The following is a 22,183-nucleotide window of genomic DNA, read 5'->3' on the forward strand; positions in this document are numbered from 1 at the left end:
AAAAAAAAGTAAATAACTAGTTCCTCAATTTATTTAATACTCTGTCTCCGTCTTCGGTGGATAAATTCTGGTCTTCGCATGGACGCGTAATCGTCGGCAGTCTCGACAGGACTAGGAGGAAATGGGGATGACGCCGGGAAGAGGAAGAGAAATGGAAGAGAAATTGTCGGGTGAAAGTGGCGTCGGCGCAAAAGTAAGGGATGAAATCCAACCCTCCGATCAAACTAGCTAAATTTTTGGCGATTGCACCTCAGCTTTCTCCATCCCCAATATGAGTATTAAAAAAAATTAAACTGTCAGAAAATTGAGATTGAAATTCAACTGAAAAATTCCATTCGTTTTTGATTTTCACATTGATTAATCGGTTAATTGAATATTCAAGTAATAATCAATTTTTTTTAATTGTGGAAACTGTGGAAAAATCAGGAAATGAAAATTCTAAATTTCCACCGAAAACCGAAAATTTCTTGAATTTTCAAGATAAACGACAAATTTAGTGAACACTTCGAATTAAAAAAAAAATTGTCAGAAAGAAAATTAATTAGAATAAAAATTTAATTCAAATCCACATAATGAGAATTATTTTGACATTCCGGATGATTAGAAAGCCAATCCTAGATTTTCCCGAGTTTTCCTGATATCTAATGAATTTTCGTGGAATAATATGTAACGAAAAAATCGGCGGAAAATTCCCACAAAATTCGAAATTCCCAAGACTCTCTCACGAAATTTCCATGAAAAATAGCCAAGATAGAGAATAAAAAATAATAACAGCAACCCATGGACATTTGACATTTCGCCAAAATGGCTCCATAACCGGTGCTTTCAACCGAAGATATTTACAACCCCGATGTCCTTATCAAAGTAATCAAACCAGATTCACCCTTATCCCTCTCCATTCATATCGAGTTCTCAGCTCAAGAAGAAATAAAAACCCCCGAGATAAAAGTGAAAATATCCCTGGAAAAAGAGAAAAACGGAAAATAGATGACGAGAAACAAAAGAAACTCCTCGGGATAAAGAGATGAAAGTTCTTACTGAACTTTTTACTCTAACTCATATATATATATTTTTTTCTGTTAGAAGAACTCGAGTTCTCTGATGTTTGTTGTTTTACTCGTGATATCCACTCGTCTGTATTGGTAAATAAAACGTGAGGTCCAGACTGGCTTTCAGATGTTGTTTATAAGAGGGATAAGAGGTAGAAGTCAATCATTGAGGTGAAATACGGGAGAATTTTTCCTCTCTAGGGTTTTTTTTATTCCCTTACGCTTTTTTGAGGTTAGGAGAAGACTTTGTCTGTCAATATTTTTGTATCTGGTGAGAGGATAAAACGAGGTGGATAAGAAACGGTGGGATAGGCCCGTCAGATTGTGTTGCTGGTGTATTTTCGATATAAAGCTAGAAGATAAAAAGTACTCGAGATGTTTTGGATCACGTGTCGGTGATCTAGGGACTTTCACAGAGGAATATTGTGATGAAAGAGGATGTAACTGGTAACGAGAAAAGGGTGAGTACGTGAGAAGATTACGGTGGTGCAATGGCCGATGCCCAGGAGCAAATTTATGAGTAATTAACAATTTTATCATTTTTTTTTATATCTCGAAAAATGTGAAAATTTTTGGAAGGGCATGGGGACGGTCTCATCGGGTAGATCCGAATAAATGGGGTGGAAAACACTGGCTGCCGAGGTCATTACGTCCAGTAGTTCAGAAGTTAGAGGGGATAATGTGATCTAGGGGAAAATTAAGGTCTGGGTGGATAGGGAGAACTGATGGCTCTATTCCTATCGATTCGTTGCTCTCAAATAATTTCTCTAATTAAAGTTCAAATACTGAAAATAGTCAGTGCCTTTTACGATGCTAGAGTCTAGGGTAAAAATGCGTCTAGGGAAAAAATGGATTCCAACCGTGAGCCAGTGTTTGCCATTGATTATTTCGCCGCCTACATGCTGAGACCAGTTCTAGAGTAAATTTCGGGTGGGGGATTGGGTGTAATCCTAGATTGTCTGACTCTCCTCGTCGATTTTTTTATTTTTTTTTTTTTTTATTGTCGAAACAGAAACGAGGGCAATGGCTTGGACGAAACATGCTGCGGCAGGGCAATTTTCTGTCACCCAGTAATCCGCAACATACCGGTAAACCATGCAATCTCATCGTGCCTCGGTGAAGCAATCACGTGGTCAAGTATCCTATGGCTATTAACCTGCCTGTCAATATTGACAGTTGCCTTTGGTACATTGTATTTTCTCATTGGCCCATCCATGACACCAGGTATCATCACTCTATCAGTTCAATTAAATTCTCCATCGATTACGCGACGTAATAATTAACAGGATCATCCGAGATAATCAGAAATATAAGAAAAATCAAATTCATCTAATTAAATAATCCGGGGAATTCCCGCATTTTACGCGCGCTATTTCAAAATCCGATATCAATCATCCATCAAAATGACAATCTCCATTTTATATTTATGTTTTTAATCCGGTGGATTAAATGGGAAATTTTTATAGTCCGATGGCAAGATCATTTTTTTTTCTCTGTCAGTTGAGTCGTATGGGGTGACGATAAAAAATAAAAGGACTGGGAATTTGAAGACGAGGCCCTTAAGGGTAATGGGAAAAATAATTTTCTAGGTGGCAGTTTATTTGGACTATTCTGGCTAATAGTATCGTCCTACGCTCTCGGTTGGAGTCTCGCATACATCCCATATCTCAATATACCACCTGTATTTGGTATGCTACTGGCCGGTATGATTTTCAGTGGAACTGGAATTTACGACATACATGAGGAAATTGGAGCTGGTACAACTGGAAAAATTCGAACTATATGTCTGACATTTATTATGATACGGGCTGGCTTGCAGCTTACGACAACAGCCATTCGGAGACATCCTTATTTTTTGCTATGTCTAGCACTTATTCCATGCACAGTTGAATTTTTTACTGTTGGATTGGCGTGTAAATTTATTCTGGATTATCCATGGCACTGGGCATTTCTTACCGGGTAAGTTGTCAAACTATTTTACTACTTCGGTAAATAAAGGAAAAAAAAAACGTGTCAATGGATTTTTTTATGAGGCACTTCCTCGCGATAAGTTTCAATACAGTCGAGCAGTAAAACTAATCTCATTCGATTGTTGGAGATGTCCTCGAAAAGAGTAGCTGACCATTCTCAAGTTTTATCCCTCCTCCTTTTTGTTATTAATAATTCCGTGGCAGAATGCGTCTGTATTCTTCAATTTGAGATCGAGAATTGTCCGAGTTACCGAAAGAAACTATTTCTATTCTTCTCTTCCTTTCAACTCCCGAGACATTCACGAAAAACTTGAAAGTTGACTGATTTGGCCCACACCATTTTCCCGCGACCGCAAAAATTTCATAAATAATCTCAATAATTTCCTGAATAATTCTTGGACAGAAGTAAATGCAATTCAATTTCTGAAAGATGAAATCCTCCGTTCCCACTGGAGACCTGAGATATTAAGTAAAAACTGAAACCATCAACAGCAAATCTGTTGAAAAGGCGGCATTTTTTTTGTTGAATCGCGATTATTTAAACTCTCATTCTTTTTTTCAGAACAATAGTGGCATGCATGTCACCAGTGGTGACAGTAAACTGTATTCTAGCATTGGCAGACAAAGGGTATGGTGAGGACAGAGGTATGGCGACACTCCTCTGTACAGCAGCATCGATCGACGATGTTCACATAGTTTCACTTTTTTCCGTCTGCTACTCATTCGTCTTTACCGGTGACATTTTTCTCATTAAATATATATAAATATATTTTTTTAAATGCCCGATCTAATTAATCATGACGATATATTTTATCCAGATAAGGACGACCACGGTTTATCGTCGTATATACCGCGTGGTGTACGTGATCTTCTGATTGGTTTAGCAGTTGGTCTGGTCCTTGGTGTAATTTTTACTTTTCTGCCTCACAGAAATACGGTGAGTCCATTAAACTTTTAGAAATAATCATCTAATTTCTGATGTCGTTGGAGATATCCTGGTGGATGAATGAAGACGAAAAATACGTAGAGTGGAAAACACTGAAGACAATAACCTTTTGGAGGATTTTATCTGGATGATTTCTCCAGGAACGTCTCCAATGAGAGGACACACATTTTCTTTTTCTCGACTGGTTAATTGAGAGAGAATTTATGGGAGGGAAATTATTATCAGTCAAGTTTTAAACCCGGAAGATCAAGACTTTCCAAAGGTTTCCAAAGCATCACGAAATGTGAGAATGGAATAGACAATGGATAGAATAGATTCAACCAAAATTTTCCCAGTCATCCACCGGAGTATCTCGGAAGAATCACTAAAATTCACTTGATCTCTCCAAAGTTTAGAAGTACGTGACGTGGTACAGAGTAGTCTCACTCGTTCTGGGATGTCTCATGTGCACCATAGGTGCTTCAAAGCTAGCTGTGACTGGTGGTGGATACTTAGCAACAGTATCAATGTCTTTCATAGCAGCGAGGGGTTGGAAACTCCTATCTGGTGTAACATTCGACGTGACTCCACTGCGTCTTGTAATCCATTTCATCTGGCACTTTATGCAGCCAGTGCTAGTTGGAGTCATTGGAGCTGAGATTGACTTCACCCTGTGGTCACCCGAGAGATTTGGCCTTCATGTCCTGTGCATAATCCTGGGTCTTGCTGTGAGTTAATGGTGGATCCATTGAAGGGGACAATCAGCCCATAAAATATAGCTTTTCTTCATTCAATAAAAAGCTCCGAAAATATTCAACTTCAGATTCGGTTCTTCAATCCTTTCACCCACAAGTTGTGGGGCAAAAATTCTCCCAACTATTTGCAAATAATATCCGGGAAAAAATTGACTTGATACTAATGTTTGAGATCGGAAATTTTCCTGTTAATCTGGTGATACTATTTTCATTCAATTTCCTCGAGTAGAAAGTGCAGAAATCGATGGAGCAAAGGAGAGAAGTTTGAGGCAATGGCCTTCAGCCAATGTTGATGTTTCATATTTATGTTTTATCGACTTTTAAAAATTCTCCTACAGGCTAGAAGTGCTTGCGCCATTCTGGCGACCTATCGCACCCCTTTCACCATGAAGGAACGAGTTTTCGTGGCATTCGCTTGGTTACCGAAAGGCACACTCCAGGTAATTTATTTAAATATTCGTATTTATCCATTTTCATGTGAAAAATAAATGCTTTCGTCTCCAGGGACTTGTCCTTTTTTTTCACTCTGTCATCAGAAACATTTTCCCTTACTCCGAAGGCTCGTTATATTTTTAATTGAGGCCCAGGGGAAGTTGGCGATTAATTAATTAACACCTAACGGGTTAATACGCATTTTTAACTGGAGTTTAACATGATAAATTTACCGAACTATCCGTCACTCCGGAAATATCCGTAAAAAATTGAAATGATTTGACGCGAAACTCTCTATTAACGTTTTTTTACATTTGTTTTTCTTTTTTGGGTCAATCTGCTAGTTATTTTCAACTCTGATTGGGTTTATTCCCTCGGAAATCAGGTCAAACAATTTTTATCCCTCGTAAAACATTAATTTCGTTGTTAAAAGGAGAATAAAAAATGTTAATTAAAAAATTTTATAATGCAGCGAGAGCTTTCACGGTTATTGGTCCATTGATTTATCGGCAGGTTGTCCCAGTTTATTCTATGATTATTATTTACCCCCGTGTATTTTCTGCACAAAACCTCAATGCCACGAAGTTCATAAAGGAATCGATAGTGGAATTTGAGCTTTCATTAAATTACGAGCAATGCCGGGCAATTTTCAGACCGACGATCAAAGGAAAATTAACGCAAACCATTGAATGCCATTGACGTGAGTTAATTCAAAGAATTCGGATTTTAATTCGCGAGTTTTTCTCGATAAATGGTAATTGTTTTCAATTCTTAAAACATTTTTCAACCCATTCTGCCCTGTCTTTATAAAAAAAACAATGATTTCTATTTTTTTATACGGAAAATTATATATTTTTCATGTGCGCTTGAAATTTTTTCTAGATCTGCCCAATTTATATTAAAAAAAAATACGATATGGGTTTTTTGTGTTTTAGTTGATGATATATTGTTTATATTTCCCGTGGGGGTGGAATTGATGAATTTCAATGAAACAGTTGATGAAAATCAAATGAATCGCGGGCCATTTTAGCTTATTTTTAATTAGATTCGGTCTGCAAATATTTGGTATTCCTGATTGATTGAATTCTCGTGATTGTTTGATGTCTGTGGCATGTCGATAATTTATTAACAATCATTACTGATATTTTTTCCGCCCCAAGATAATAATAAAAAAATTGAAAAAACCAAGAAACAATCACAATAAATTCGGTATCTCTCTGAGATTCGAAGATATTCACCATGTGGCTTCAGATTATTTTTTTAAACTTCCATCCTGAATTTAAATACTGAGAATTCTTCAGCATCCCTTTCTGACTATTGACTTCAAATTTTTCGGACAACGAACCCCAGAAAATTCTAGATTAATCCCTGACAATTAAAACTTTCTTCCCTACGATTTGTGGATTATCTTTGGATTTTTCCTTCCCGTTATGCAAGTGTTATCTCAAATACTCCTGATTGTCAATCTGTTTTTGTTTGTATTCTTTTGCAGGCAGCCCTGGCACCAATGGCACTAGAGGAAGCTCGTCGTACTGACGATGAAAATGAAATATCTATTGCTATAGACGTCGTACGTATATCAGTCGTTGCTATTGTCTTTCTGGCGCCACTTGGTGCTGTTATTATGATGGTATCAGGGCCATTACTATTAAATCGTCTCGAGGAGGATGAAATTCATCGACACAGACAACTAAGTTTCCTAAGGTGGACAAGTCTCCAACCAGTCCACAACAACAGACAACGAAATTCATCAATCAGACGCCAATCCTAATCCCTCACCACTAGGAAATATATTTCGACAAGACTGCGACTTGATGCTGAGACAAAAATAGTCTCATTTTGTACCCAAGGAAATTTCCAGCTCCAAGGCTTAATTTTCACCTCCTTTTGCCTCTCCAATTAATTATTACAAATTACAAATCACGAGAACACCTTTTGGAGGATCAGCACGGATTTCTACCCCTGTTCTCCAATAAAAATGCAGCAAAAGGAATTGAAAATTGAGCTCTTGAGTTTCGAAATTTCCCTGGCTTTCCAATGACACCATTTTCATCCCTTGATTCCTCTCCACTTCGAAGATATTCATAAATTTGTGAGAGACGTGACGTAAAATTGATATTTTTTTCACGTTTCTCTATTTATTCTCATCCTCTCCACTTGATAACCCGAAACTTGAAGCTCAATTCATTAATTCGAGGATGAAAAACTCATTAAAAATGGTTAAAACTATGGAAAAAATTAATGATGGAATGTTTTTTTTTCGGTGGGAGAAGTTATTGCGAGCAAAAATCGACCATCAAAATGTGTCGGAGAATATGTAATCGCTGTAATAATATGTGACCCCTGATTTCTCAACCGATAAAATCTCTGTATCACTCTATTATATAATAAACACAACCGTAAACACGAGTATGATTTTGTTGAGTATTTTTTCCTATCCCTATTGTTGTTCCTCACAATATACCAGTGAAATTCATCTACCATTAAACAGTGAAATGCATAACTTAAATCCTCGGTGCTCTCATGCGTTATTTATGTTAATTTCATTAAAATCTTACCTTCTACAGGGGAAGGTAATGCTCCATAGGTGGACGCCTCCGCAAAGTACCGTGGAATCAAAACACTTCAATTGTTTTTACACCAAAACACAATCCATTTTTTCACCACAGACTCGAGATAATAAAAATGATAAATAACTCAGAAAAACAGTCAACGTTTATTCACTCCCCAAGTCCAATCGTCTGACTCAATGCCATTTATTGGGTTCTGAAAAACTTGATTTTCCACTTTTCCCCCCGGAAAACAATAAAGAAAAAAACAACTGAACAAAGGATTTCACAAGTTTTCGTTTGATTGTCAGTAGTTTATCACTCGAATCACTTAACTCACTTCAATATTTATGATTTGACGACGAAACTAATGAGAAAACTCGAGAGACACTGGATTTTCCGTGATTTTTATGTGCTCCAATAAAATTATTGAAAACAAGCCGAGACAATTGATTACGTCGTGTTTTTTTTTTGAGTGGATGATTTATTATCGATTTTTAGGTCTTGATTTATTGTTTTTATTGTTTGTTGCACGATTGTTTAGTGGGTAAACGAGGATAATACTGGGGAATCAAAAATGAAATGATTATACGCGAAAACACTCGAGAAGACGAAACGAATATCACGGCGTCCGACGAGCGACTGTTCGGCGGAACGTCATAATGGCGCGGTAGCGGTAGGGGAAGTGGGGGAGGGGTTCGCCGATGCAGAGAACCTTCCCCTCACCTCTCAAACCCCTTGTTCTGAACAATAAGCACTCGGTCCTCCATTTTGTCGAGACTCGTCGCCATTTTCTACCACGCACAGACACTTTTTCCAAAAATTTTATTCCCACGGCCTCCAACATTCGTTTTTTTCCGATTTTTACATTAAATAATGATGAGTACACTTGAATTATTGTTAATAATTTTAAATAATACACTCGCGATTGTTTTTTTGTACTTTTTAGGCCCGTGGCGTGCGTTTTTGTGGCTGTTTCTTTGTTTGGAAATGGACGCGGAGAGAGGGGAATACTGGCTTGGCCGCCATTTTGGGGAAACTAGGCGAGATTTTTGGGATGACGCAATACCGGGCCTGGATGATGCCATTATTTTTGAATCGACAATTGGGGTAATCTCGTAACTGTTTTTAATCATGATTCAAATATATTAGTAGACGTGAAATTAAAAGGTAAGTAACGACATTGAAATTAATTTATAAAAATGATTTTTTCACAAGCTTTGAATTCTAGTCTAGTCTAGATTAAAAAAATATTGAAAGCCAAATCAAAAGCCGAGATTTTCACCCGGCATTAGCAATGAAAAAATACCCCGGAAGTACAAGAGCTCCACCCAAATAGTAATGATAAAAATAATTTCACCCTTGAATTCATTGCGTATTTTTTTTTTGCGTATTTCTTTTCGGATTCCAAGTCTACGAAAAATCTCACCGAATTCCTAACCTAATAAATCCGCCAGCCGTAATATTCATGTTAAAATATTGAAAGTTTATCAAAACTCGTAAAAAATAACGACGAAACCGTGAAAATAATGATAATAATATAAATTTCAATATAATTTATTCATCTTCACCCATGAATCGTCTCATTGCCCTCAAAAAAAGCCACCAAGAATTTATTTTCACCAAAAATCCTCAAATTGGGTATGTTCCCGCCATCTAGCGTTAACTCTAAAAATCTTTAGGTCCTAGGCCTACCCTATTGATCGAGAAACTCCCATTAGATTCCATGCAAGGGTCAGGAATGGAGTACCAGTGAATCCCCAGATCACTCGCATTTTATTTACTCCCTCAGTGCATCTGCAAAATAAAAAATTGTGAATGTCCCGTGATCGTTCCGCAACCCCTGTCGCTCCCCCAGAGAAAATTTTCTAACATTCACGTAATAATCACCAGAGAGATGAGCCCTGGATGAAATTGACACACCCGGACATCCACACAGGTTCGTAAAGTCCTTCTCAAATTAATTAACCACCCACCACCCCCTTCCACTGAAAAAATCCCAAGAGAATCGATTTTTTGAGTTGAATAATCCCAAATTACTCATCTCACAACGAAAATTCCCTCAAGATTTCTCTCCTGCCACAAATTCCTCCGACCGTTTCGTCATTTCGTCATTTTCTCGTGATTGAGATATTTATTTCTCCCAGGGCTTTTAATTGCCTTTGGGGAACGCATAATAATCTCATTGTTCTGATAAATTGTGGAAATAATCTTTTGAGAGTAAATATGAGTCATCACGAGTGTTCGGTTGCAGTTGAGGAACAAGATGTCACCTGATGCCTTTGTGCATCGAGCCATTGCTGAATTCATCCATTTCTCCTTATTTTCTATAAATTGTTGACCAATAAATTGACATTTCCGGACAGTTTGTTATGATTGAGTGTTGAATTCGGTTCAGGGGAGAATACACTCGGGGAATTTCAAATGTACACGAACATTCCACGAATTCAGCATTTTTTTCTGGTGAAAATCCACTATTTTATCATTTTCAGTTTTCTCCATCTCCCTTTCTAGTTTCTATAAAACGTGTCATTTAATTCTTCCCACGAAAATCCGTACCACCTAAATTAATTATCCCATATTATTTTTTATAAGTATTCAATGGAATTCATAACTCTTAATTCCATTTCTATTGTAAATTATGTAGATCCAGAATTTTTGTGGAATGTTCCACTAGGTGAAGAGAATTGATTTAGTAGATGTTTTCTCAAAACAATTGTTCCATTCTATTTCAAGGATAAAAATGGAGGAAGCACGTAAGAAGGAGCACCAGCCGAAGAAGAAGATGGAGAATTTGATGAAGAGTTTCATGTTCAGAGACGTGGGCATGGGGAGCAGCTGTAGTGCCAGCACTAGAGAATTTGAATCCATCGCTGAGACTAATTTGGTGTTGAAAGATCATGAAGAGATGGTTAGTCGAGGTCATGGACTGTATTTCATTGCCATTGCTGAATTTTCTCCAGAATTCATTCAATTAATATAACTTACTCCAATTTTTTTATATCCAGCGATTGTGTGATGAATAATTGCTTTGGACTATTCGTATTCCCATTTTGATATTGAGGATGGATTTATTTTTCAGAAATGCTTCGTGCCTGGAATAGCGAGAGCAACTTTTCTCATGGTTTTCAGTCCAGATGGGTGAGTCGAGTTAAAAAAATATCACATCAACTTTTTAACCCATTGAACAGGATTGTTAATATAAGGTAACAAAATAAATTAACAGTCCCGCACTCCTCCAGGATTATTTTTTCCAATTGTTGGCAATAATTAATATTTATAGATTATGCAAAATTAAACTACAAACAAACGTATCCTGTTCAAATGGTTGAATTTTCCGGATGAAGTGAAAAAATCGTCCCCCTAAAATCTCTCTCTCTCTCTACATATATTTGCAGTACTAAAGTGGCTTCGACACACGGTAATCACAACGTCTGCATAACAGACTTGACGACTGGCAAAAACATTCGCGTCCTTACCGGCCATCCGCGCACCCCGTGGTGCATCGCGTTCCACCCAACCGCAAATATAATAGCGACAGGTTGTCTAGGGGGTCAAGTACGTGTTTGGGACTTATTGGGTGGCTCCGAAGTATGGAACGCTGAGTCCCGAACAGTTATAGCGTCCCTCGCATTTCACCCAGTCGAACGTCTCCTGGTTATCGCAACGTACAACGAAATTCACTTTTGGGATTGGTCAGAGCCCCAGCCATTTGCGGTGGCATCAACACGCAATGAGAAAGAGAAAGTACGTTACGTGGCGTTCGACAAGACCGGTAGAAAACTTATAACGGGTATTGGTAATGTACTTCATGCACAGTCCCAGTGGGACAAGCCTCCGGAGACCCCCAACAGAACTCTCCTCCGTCCTGACTACTGGTCAACAGCTGAGCGTTCATCACCTAGCGCATCCTCTCGTCTCTATCATCTTTGGAATCATGATGGTAGTCGCTGGTGGCAGGGCAATCGAGCAGAGTGGTTATTCGGTATGGGAAATATACCGGAGTCGTTCTTCACAGCTTCGATGAATGCCAACTTGCTCCCTGCAACAGGGGAGCGAGCATTCGGTGATCCCCCATCCAATATAGCGCGTAGAGCAGTCAGTAATTTAAGATTGGTTCGTGAGATTCCCCCGGAGAATCCATCACCCTCACAATTTGAAAATGTCACTATTGAGGTACGACAGAACAGTTATGCTCCTGAGGATGCCCGTCCACCGACGGCTCGATCCAACCAGTTCGACCGGCGGACCAATGTTGACTTGCTCGATGATCTCCCTCGCCCTCTCGATTTACCACTGCCTACACCGTCACCTGACCCCCTCCGCACCAATCACCATATGAACATTGATAGAGAGCTCATAAAGAAATACTGCGCCATTAGTAGATACTTGTGTCATCGAAACCTTGTACTGCAATATGATTACCTGGTTAGGGTGTACTTCAGGTGGTCATTGCGTTATCCAAGTTCCCCATTTGATGGCCCCGTGAGGGCCCTAACTAGTGGGACAATTGGACTTCTGAGGAGGGAGTTGAACGTCATGTTTCGGCGTGTTTGGTCCAACTGGTTGGATGTCATGACACTCCTAAGGACCCATCTCGGCCACATCGGAAGACTCACGAGTATGTCCAGAGAGGCATTTGCAACAGCTTGTATGAATCAAGTGACTGGACGTCGTAGACTGAGATATTTGAGGGAGTGGCTGAGATTTCAGGCATCGCTGTGTGATCGAGAAACTGAGGATGGCATCAGACGGCAATCACTCAGGACAGCGTTGACCCAGGAGTTGTTAGCTATTCGGGATCTTGAGTATGAATTCAATCGGGCCTGTGACATGAGCGAAACAGTGACAGCATTCATAAATCGGCACACAGCAGCCCCTAGCAATGCTGAACCTGGACCTGCTGAGGAGAATCCCATGTTATCGTCTGATTTTTCTAATCTTTGGGGCAGGGAAGCCTGGTCGAGATATACACCGACGTCTACAAGGAGACTGTCAGCGCAGAGTCCTGAAGAGAATGAAGGGCCCTCTAGACGGCGTCGGCGATTGAATGATGATGTTGGTGTGAACTATCTGGGTGAAAATTCCACAGCTAGAAACTGGGTGGAGGTGAATGACTCATCAGCTTCTTCCGATGAGGGCCAGACAGCCCAGGGGCCGTATCACGGCAGTTCAAATTTCACAGTGTCTTCGAGGTCTGCCTTTCAACCGAGTGTGAGAAGAAACAGCATTGGACAAGCTAGCAATCGACTTGTTACGGATACATCTACAGCTTGGTGGAGGTCAGATAATCAGAACCAGCCATCGAGTTCTCAGTCTTCAGGTGAAACGAGATTGAGTGATAACACTAGACAAATGGGAATGAACTCAGTCGCAAGCTCGTCGAGATTACCCCAACCTGATGAAATTACGGAGAGAGCGGGAGGATCAGGTGCACCAGGACCGTCTTCAGAGTTCAGGCAATCTTCTCAAGGTTTGACTGACCAGACACAGGAGCTCTTATTTTCGCGTCAGGAACCGTCTAGTTCGTCTCAGTCTGCCCAAACTAGAACTCCAGAAGAAGACAATGATGGAAGGGCTCAGGAAGATTCACGGAGAGATAATCGGATGTCGAAGAGTAAAATATGGTCGGCCATTGTCCAAATGGTGAGATCAAACAGGCCCTCGGCCGAAGAGAACGAGGGCGGTCCGGGTCCTTCGTCCAGCTCTCAAGACGGGCCATCAACCTCCAGAAGCTGGCCGACAGATCCATTGGAGAGGTTACGTTGGAGAGGTATAGAGTCGTTACAGCGGCGGATGAATGAGAGAAAGGCATTGAGATCCCTTAGGATGAGATCGATCCTCAATAGACCGTTTTCAGATGAACCGGATTTCTTCGAGAATTTTTCGCAGAGTCTTGCGAGAATCAGAACGGGAACTGAAGCCGCTGAGCATATATCAGAATTACGCCGACGACTTCGATCCACATCAGCCCTCAGAGAGCGAAGGAATAATATGAATTCTCTTCCTAACGAGACTTCTCGGAGAATTGAAGCCTTTCACGAGCATTTTCTGGGGAGGCTCAATCCTGTGGTGACCACTGCAGGATCATCGCGAACAACACCAGCTAGAGTCTACAACTTTGACGTCACAAGACTGACGGATGAAGAAACCCAGGAGCGACTGAATATATTGAAAAACCGAATTCGACTGCTGTCTGAAGAATGGGGGGATATCTCATCCTCAGGTACACAACGCGATGAGACCGATTATCAGTATCCAAATGCAGTAGATACGATCATATCCAGAGCAAGTAGACGAATGAGAAGGGTACTGCAAAGAGAAAATCCTCCCATCCTCAGAACACCGGTTCTAGCTGCTAGTCCGATAGCGAGGGATTTTCGTAATGATTTTCCAATTCCCAGTTCCTCTTCGTACAATCAATCTCGTGAGTTTCTCAATTCTGAAAATGAAGGAATGGAGGTGGACAGCTTACACAATATACCTGGTGATGTGGACCGTGAGGAAGAGATTGAAGACGAGACAAGCAGGGTTGGAGCATCTCGAAGGGGTGCATCGGAAGTTGAGGCAATACGTAATGCCGACGAAGAAGCTGTCGGAGAGCAATCGGAGAATGGTTACTGGTTGCTCGAAGAGAACAGCAACTCCGATTCGAATCATAATGATGAGTCAAACGAGAGTCAGATTGCGCGACCTCAGAGGTGGACATCTCGATGGATTCGGATAGTCCCTCCGGACAGGACACCGGACACCATTGAGACACCATCTCAGGATCCACCGAGAAATCCGGAGACTATTGATAGAGCACTGCTCTCACCGGTTTCTGCTAATGCAAGTCGTTATGAACAGCCACCACTGTTTCCATTCAGAAGTCTTCGAGAGAATCTCAAGAAGCGTTCGCTGGAGGCTGATAAATCTCAGCCAGAGCAGGGCGGCCCCAGTGATGCTAAAAAACCTCATCCAAGTACATCGAGCTTCCTAGAACCTCAGACCTCACAAGTGGACAAATCGTCGGACGAGGACTCTTCCTTGACCTCGACCACAAGCTCCGAGACAGGTTCCTCGAATTCCGAATCACCTAGACACTTTCTCAAAGTTCCGTCATCCCAACCTGAGACTGCCAGCGAGCCGAGACGAAGTGAACCCGAGGAACTGGACTTCAGGGGTTGGAGAGTGCCTCGTAATCAATCTAATGATCAACCGGAGGAGCAATTGAACAATCTGATCAGGGACATCAGGTATTATCGATGTCAGAGGACAAGGTGGGAGAACTGCCTCACATTGGTCCGAGTCAGAATGCTCCACAACTCAGAGGAGAGCCCTCAGGGTTCGAGTGGCTGGACAAAACCCAGATGGAGCAACGAAGGCACTTCCAATCAACCATGCACATCTCAAGACGCACCAGGCTTTTCTCGGTCAAACCCGACACAGCGTCTCAGACACGCCAAGATATATGAAGCTCTGTTCCACATAATCCCTGAAGAATCAGATTTGGAACGGCAATTCTTTCGCAATTTCCTGTACCACTCGCATCCCATCAACGATAGAATGCGCTCGCGCTCTCCCAATCCCAGCAGTGATCACACCTATTCGAATCTACCTAGTAACGAAGAAGAGGAACTTCTCAATCCAGCTAGTGTTGCACCTAGGATCATGTCAAAGTGGAATGAGGATATTTGGATAAGAAGGGAGCGAGGCTCGTCCGACGAGGACGACTCGAGCTCCGATGACGATGCAGAGCCCAATCAGAGGTACTTGGGAATGAACAAGTACAGGGAGATTGTGTGCAGTGCTAGGATTGTTCAGTCGAAGCTCCCAACAGCTCAGAATCATCTCTCTCGACAGATTAGTGACCTCTCGACGCTTCTTATTCAGCATTACGATGCACTTCCCAATGATGGAAGGATCGTATCGAGAAACGAACGAAAGGGAGAAACCAGTAGCGAACAAATGTCACACGAAAATCGAGTGATACTTCACAATTCAGCGAGACAGAGGCTTGAGGCTGCCTGGAGTTTATTGTCAGAGAGACACTTGACGCGGGACGTCAGGAGGATAGACGCAGTAGAGCTGAGATGTATCCTCGTTCTTGTTCGTCAGGCACTGGAGCTCATTGATTTACTGACAGCTCAGACATTGATATTTTTCTCGGAGCAGCAAGAGAACATATGGCAGAACAGTCAAAGCTCGACGATTACACCGAGAGAGGAGAATGACATGAGCGATCTGGAGGATCTTACCCAGATTGGGCAGATGGTCGATGGTCCCTCCAGCTCAGGGCAATCTACCTCACATGGTGTTACATCGAATCCTTCGACCTCTTCGGGAAGTCAAGAAAGCACTTCGAGATCGTCAAGTGCTGATTTCACCATGAAGTGTCAGGTGATGGCTGAGAGAATTCAGAGTCAGGTGAATGCGAGGGTTTTTGATATGGCGATGAGTCGGAGATGGCTGCGGAAGCTGGAGGAGACTCTCAGGCGAGAGCACCTAGAGCCCAGTGCTTTTTTAATTGCTAAAGCGAAATTGATGAAGATCAGGTCGATACTGGGACTTGTGGGATCATCGAGATTTGGAGTGTTGCAGCGGAGAACGGGTCAGAGATCGGGGGAACCTGGAATCTCTGGTGAAACGAGAGATGATCAGAATGGTGATAATAGAGAGAATACGGATAGCAGAGACACATCGAGATCTTTCAATGTTCCTGTTGTTCAGGTCAACAATGTTCCTGTCAGTGATTTCAATAATTTGAATGCCAGGGGTAGTCAGCCAAGAAGTCCGGTCAGTTCTTTTAATGCTATGAGAATATTAAATGAACTGACGACAGCTACTAGTCACCGAATGACTCTCTCTCTATCCAGTCACTCATCTGGGTCTAACGTCACTGTTGTCAATAATCCCGAGGGTGAGAGGATACTTGGCTTGCGGGAGAGAACCCGCCCGAGGTCCTGGATGCCACAGATCAGCTGGGGGAGTTTGTTTCATCCGAGACAGCCTGGACATCCTGGACATCCTGGACATTCTGCTCATGTTGCTGCTGCTGGAATGGCAGCTGGTGCTGCTGGAGCACCTGGACCTGATCCTGGAAATGATGACTCGGATGAGATTGAGATAAGGGATCAGGTGCCCATTACCATGGCACTGCATGCACTCGAGATTCAGAGCTATAGGGTACAAGCTTGGGATTTTTCAAATGCCGAAATACCGGATGTCACTGATCCTGAGAAAAATGTTGTCGTGAAGGAGTGCAAGATTCACAATGATGCCAGTATCGATATATCGTCCGACGGAAAATATCTAGCTGCTTTACTGCCTTCTGGGCGGATCAATGTTACTACTACTCTAGGTGAGTTCGAATTGACGTATATCTAATTGCATCATTAAAATACCATATATTTATCATTTAGTTCACGATAGCAATTGATAAATGAAAACACTTGAAGACCCTCACGAATGAATCCCGAAATTTCCGGTCCACAGTGACGACCTAGTTTGCTTCACTGGATTTTCAGATATCGAGTTGTTGGTAAACTCGGAAAAGTTTTCCATTCAACTTGGAGAGTCGAGTGATGAAGGGCTCGTCAGCGACTACTTTGGAACGGAAATTTCCCAGTCAACCCACCAAATTCCTGTCTCATGTAGATTTTGTTAATCTCTCGTGATTGCAGGTGTTTATAGTCTCCAGTGGGAAACTTTGGGTAAACGCATTTACTCGACTAAAGTCGATCAGACTGTTGTATCGCTTTCAATGTCACCGACTCGTCAGCATTTGCTCGTTGGACTTGCATCACGCCGAGTTCATGCACCATCCAGGCCATTTCCAATGGCACTCATTTATAAATTTGTTGATCAACGTGGTGATGAGGAGGAGAAGGAGAAGGATACGTCTTATGGATCGAATCACGATCCGAGGCTGTATTTGGTCGACAGGAGGAACCGTGAATTGATCTATAATCTCGAGAGTGAACTGAATAATTATATCAATAATTCTATTAATAGGGGTAGAGGGGAGGGGGAGGTGAAGGATTGTAAGAAGACAATGGTGCTGTTGAGGGAGTTACAACAGGCTAATCGGGATACTGCCGGTCATGTTAGTCTTAATTGCATCAGGTGGGCACCACAGCCCGGTCAGGGCATGGTTTATGCCACAAATACTGGACTATTGAATATTCTTCGTTGATTTGCTCGTTCTCTGGGTACAAACATCAGTTTTTTCAGGTGTTTATTATATTTTCTTTTATTCTGCTCTTCGCGCGCTTGAGGGGGAATTAATCTTTGATTTTTAACTCAGTTCGAAAATTAATTGACTTGTAGGATAATCAATTAATCTACGCGCTTGAAGACAACGTTTTTTTTTCTGGTTTTTATTTTTTTCTTTGGGATTTTTTTTCGCCAGTGAAGACTTTGTGATATTGGGAGTATCAATTTCTGAATGAATTTGTGGGTTTCATCGACTTTTTCTTTTTTTTGTTTTTTCATTTTTTTAGTTTTATTTTCTTGTGATTTTGGAGGCTGAGGGGCTTGTGATTGATTTTAGGGGACAGAATTACGGATTGTTTTGACTTGTGGGGAGAAATGGAGTGATGGGGAGGCGATGGAGGTGGAAAACTGATGTTTTTACTCGTCAACTTGATCCAAAAATAATCAAATAGTAGAGTGTAAGTGATGAGGAGGATTCGGGGCAGGAATGGGACGGCGAAAGTTTGAGTACCGTAACGGTTCCAGTAATATATATCCAATATGTAAGTCGTCATTGTTTTTCTTTTATTATTTTCATGATATATCAAACAATATATTAAACATACGTTTGTCTATAAGCTATCCAGTGCTCATTCTAATGATTAACGAAAATGTACGCCACCTGGCTAAATGTAATGACTTGAATAATTAAATAATTACTGGAGAATCAAAAATTAAATAACAATCGATAGGTTATTTTTTTTTTGAACCATTATTTTTATGATCATGTATTCTCCGAGAACTCGAGTTGTCACAGTCAGACTCTTTGCTGTTAAATTATTGAATTATTTAACCATTTAATTAAACATCGTACAGCAGACTGTGGAGTAACTCTGGGGTCTCGGGCTGTTTCAGGCACATCCCTAGCTTCTCGCCTCCTCCTTCATATTTACTTCCTCTTAATTCCTCCAAGTCTCTATCAAGAATAGTTTCAATCTCCTCGTCAATGTAAATCGGATTATCGTAGCTCTTGAGGAATGAAGAAGTGCTTGGATCATTGCTGGAATTGATGGTCTCGTTGATGGTCTTCTGGATCTCGCTCTCAGTAATATAAACAGGCTCGAAGTCATTGAGACTCCTTTCATTAATGATTTCCCTTTCATTTCCCATGTCATTAGGGAGTCCCTCATTGAGAAATTCCCCAGGATCATCACCAACAGGGAGAATCACCTCCTGAATCATCGGGGAGGACCTGGTGCACTTCAGGAGATGCTGCTTGAGATTTCCAGTCTGGGAGAACTGTCGATGGCAGAAGTTGCAGCTGAAGGGACGCTCACCAGTGTGACACCTCATGTGTCTCTGGAGTTTGTATTTTGTTGCGAAGGTTTTGCCGCACTCGGTGCAGGTCAGGGAGTGGTCGAAGGACTCTAGAGAGGTGTCCTGGTCTGAGTGACAGTTCAGCATGTGGGATTTCAACGAGATTTTGAAGCGGAATGATTGCAGGCACGTGTTGCACCGCCACTCTTTCTTGTCTTGGTGACTCTGGCGATGACGACCCAACACCTCTGGCTGGTTGAAGGACATTCTGCAGATCTGAAAAGGTTGAACGTTTGATTCCCCAGGAATATTAACTCCAAACCCTTTTCCCATTCTTTTCCATTCGTTTGGAATAAAATTTTCTAGAGTTGGATTGAAAGAATTGGTGGGGGTGTCAATTAAATTGGGAATAATACTCTAAAAATTATTTTCTCTGAATTTTGGGGTGAATTATTTCCAGATTTTCTCCCACTCACTTCGCAGACGAATGGTCTCTGGCCGGTGTGAACACGTTTGTGGCGTTCTAGATGTGCCTGACACCGAAAAGTCTTGGCACATTGGTCACAGGTAAGTCTCTTGTCACTTCTCAGTTCTATCCGATCCTTCTCCAAGAGTCCACTCTCTTTGAAGTGGCTCAGCATGTCCTTGAGGACATAATCACATAAATATATTATTTAATAACAAAAATTCGTGTATTACCTCTGCAAAATCAATTTCAATGGACGGAGCAGTCAATTGCTTTTGTACATTAGCCACCATCAAGCAGAATTCATCAAAACTGCAGATTTTTTGCTCGCAATCCATACAGACGTATTTTGAGAAATTGTCGGACTCCGACACATTGAGTACCTGGAATAATTCCAGAGAATTTCCCCATCAATCAATAATTGGAGATGAGAATTACGTTCAGTATCAAATGATTTTTAACCTCTCTTGGAAAATATTTATTGATGATCGAAATAAGCACAGCTCCTTTTATCATGTCCTTAAAGACATCTGTGCCTCTGGCTTTCTCTTTTCCACATAATCTGCAGAGTCTGGGGCTTATTTTATGAATGTTCAACATCTTCGAGGTGAAGATACACAATTTTAAACAGTTCACTTCCCTAAGGCCTCCAAATCACAATTCTACAATAACCAAATAAAAATAACTCTCGAAACTCAAAATTATCAAAGAATACTTTATTCTATTAACAAAATAACATCATTTTAACAAATAATTATTTTATTATAACAATCTTTGATCTCTGGAAGACGTCTTGAGTGAAAAATCTCGTTAAAAGCCACTAAAATTACAATTTCACAACAAAAAGACGTAAATTACTGGGGAAAAACATGAATATTCCCGAAAAACGTATAATTTCATCTTTAATTATTGATTTTAATTAATTATTATGGGTTTTTGCTATTTTTTCAATCTCTCAATGAGTGGAAATATTTTAGGGATCTGCGCATGCGCGAACGTTGGCGCATGCGCTGAGGATAGACGCCAAGCGGCCATCTTGATTGCATCATTTATCGGTGAAAGTTTGTGGCGTTCGCATGTCGGTGCACGTTTTGGTCATTTATCAACAGTTCCATGTGGTGTTTTAAGTGGTACGAGCTAGTGGTAGTGCTTCCTGTGTTATCCGCTGGTGGAAGGTGCATCGTGGACCTCTGGGGAACGCCAACGATGGATAAAAAAGTAAGTGGCTTTGTGTTATTTCTTTGGCGGTTTGTTAGAACGATTTGACGAACAAAAATGGTTAAATTGAGGTGGGAAGGAGTGATCAATTCGACACTATTATTCATTCAATCAAATCGGTATTAAAAAATTGTGCTGCTCCCAGTGGATGATTTAGGGTTATCAGTTAGGAATATATTATTCGATCATGGGGAGACAGAAGAATTCAGAGGTATGAAAAGGCTTGAAATGCAAAATATGAAAATTCCATGGTGTATTTATTGTAAATTCTTCACAATAAGACAACAAGTTCAGTTCCAAGGTACTCTGGTAATTTCAGTCCACACTCTACCTCCAAATTCTTTGGGACAAATCTCCCACCAAGAAAATGAATCCCTTTGAATTTTTTTGCACACAATTTTGGTGCTGTTAATGAAATTAGCATTTCCGGTTTGATTCCCTCATCTTCTGGAGGCCCAGCCTCCACATCCCATCCCGATGGTATATCCACACTGCAAATGGGCCTCTCTGCTCTCTTCAGGTACTCGATAATGGGTACAAATTCCTCCCTCACTGGTGGTTTGAAACTGAAACCGAAGAGAGCATCGACTATCACTTTGAATTCCTTTGAGTCCTTAATGTCGGCCATTTTGTCGTGTACCGTGACGCCATTTTGTGTGCACTGGTGCATGAGGTTTTCGTAGAGTTTGTTGGTGGTTTTTTTCGGATAGTAGACCTCGGGATCGTATCCGAAGAGTTTGAGGTGTCGAGCGCAAACTAGACCATCTCCACCGTTGTTGCCAGGGCCGCAACAGATGAGGACGGGGTTGGGGATTGCTTTTGATGGGGGATAGGTCTTGGTTATGGCAATTGCACAGGCCTGACCTGCTAGCTCCATCAGCTGATCAACGCTGAAGCGGTAGGACTTGAAGAGGTCCTCGTCTACTTTTATCGCTTCCTTCTGGTTGAGGTATTTCACCATTTTCCAGGAGGAACCCGTGATGGCTCGATGAAGGCTGAGGTTAGTAGGGCCCCAGGGGTTCGAGCAGGTCTTGGAGATGGTTCTTATCATTAAATGGTAGTACAAAGTTGTTAGGAATTTTGAAAAAGATCTTGTCTACCTTTTTTTCTTCTTGATTTTATTCTCTTATTCTAAAGGGCTGACAGGTGCACAGACTTGTTGATATTTTGATAGCTTTGGTGATGGTCAACTTGTCGTTGATAATGAAATCACGCCTTTAGGATAAAAATAATTGGGAATCCGCGGGAAGTTCTCTGGATTTTAAATCGCACGTAGAATTTTTATTTATTCATCTATTTTTGTCATAAAAATGGGTGTTCTCCGGG

At 41.1% G+C, this 22,183-nt stretch overlaps 6 protein-coding genes across 9 annotated transcripts in view; 3 read left to right on the top strand and 3 right to left on the bottom strand.

Annotated features, from left to right (window-relative positions):
• The window catches only part of LOC105268326 (uncharacterized), a 58,548-nt gene extending 49,989 nt beyond the window's left edge, over positions 1-8,559 (bottom strand). For all 3 annotated transcript variants that reach the window (XR_892317.1, XM_011307780.1, XM_011307779.1), the window contains exon 1: positions 7,690-8,559. The gene's annotated coding sequence lies outside the window, so the exon portion shown is untranslated. The remainder of the gene's footprint in view (positions 1-7,689) is intronic.
• LOC105268325 (putative protein NHEDC1-like 2) lies at positions 1,172-7,495 on the top strand. Its single transcript, XM_011307777.1, has 8 exons — positions 1,172-1,569; positions 2,062-2,273; positions 2,639-3,008; positions 3,582-3,754; positions 3,838-3,956; positions 4,361-4,672; positions 5,038-5,139; positions 6,624-7,495. The coding sequence occupies exons 1-8, from the start codon at positions 1,541-1,543 to the stop codon at positions 6,900-6,902; spliced, it is 1,596 nt and encodes a 531-aa protein (XP_011306079.1). The 5' UTR covers positions 1,172-1,540; the 3' UTR covers positions 6,903-7,495.
• An 848-nt stretch (positions 8,560-9,407) lies between the features above and the next one.
• Positions 9,408-18,612, top strand: LOC105268327 (uncharacterized). Of its 2 annotated transcripts, XM_011307784.1 has the most exons (6): positions 9,408-9,619; positions 10,417-10,591; positions 10,763-10,821; positions 11,079-17,023; positions 17,346-17,895; positions 18,215-18,612. In XM_011307784.1, exons 2-5 carry the CDS (start codon positions 10,424-10,426, stop codon positions 17,855-17,857), a joined length of 6,684 nt encoding a protein of 2,227 aa, XP_011306086.1. In that variant the 5' UTR covers positions 9,408-9,619; positions 10,417-10,423; the 3' UTR covers positions 17,858-17,895; positions 18,215-18,612. The 2 variants fall into 2 exon arrangements, with proteins under 2 accessions (XP_011306086.1, XP_011306085.1); XM_011307783.1 differs by having other exon boundaries at positions 17,346-18,612.
• An 85-nt stretch (positions 18,613-18,697) lies between these two features.
• Positions 18,698-20,256, bottom strand: LOC105268328 (zinc finger protein 676). The gene is made up of 4 exons (XM_011307785.1): positions 20,102-20,256; positions 19,873-20,022; positions 19,650-19,817; positions 18,698-19,449 (listed from the first exon to the last, which is right to left on the bottom strand). Exons 1-4 carry the CDS (start codon positions 20,237-20,239, stop codon positions 18,718-18,720), a joined length of 1,188 nt encoding a protein of 395 aa, XP_011306087.1. The 5' UTR covers positions 20,240-20,256; the 3' UTR covers positions 18,698-18,717.
• A 494-nt stretch (positions 20,257-20,750) lies between these two features.
• raskol (Ras GTPase-activating protein raskol) overlaps positions 20,751-22,183 on the top strand; it is a 79,061-nt gene continuing 77,628 nt past the window's right edge. The window contains exon 1 of the mRNA XM_011307803.1: positions 20,751-20,857. The gene's annotated coding sequence lies outside the window, so the exon portion shown is untranslated. The remainder of the gene's footprint in view (positions 20,858-22,183) is intronic.
• On the bottom strand, positions 21,096-22,052 carry Naxe (NAD(P)HX epimerase). Its single transcript, XM_011307817.1, has one exon. It carries the CDS (start codon positions 21,906-21,908, stop codon positions 21,129-21,131), a length of 780 nt encoding a protein of 259 aa, XP_011306119.1. The 5' UTR covers positions 21,909-22,052; the 3' UTR covers positions 21,096-21,128.

Source organism: Fopius arisanus, unplaced genomic scaffold, assembly GCF_000806365.1.
Source record: "Fopius arisanus strain USDA-PBARC FA_bdor unplaced genomic scaffold, ASM80636v1 scaffold00056, whole genome shotgun sequence".
Classification (NCBI taxonomy): domain Eukaryota; kingdom Metazoa; phylum Arthropoda; class Insecta; order Hymenoptera; family Braconidae; genus Fopius; species Fopius arisanus.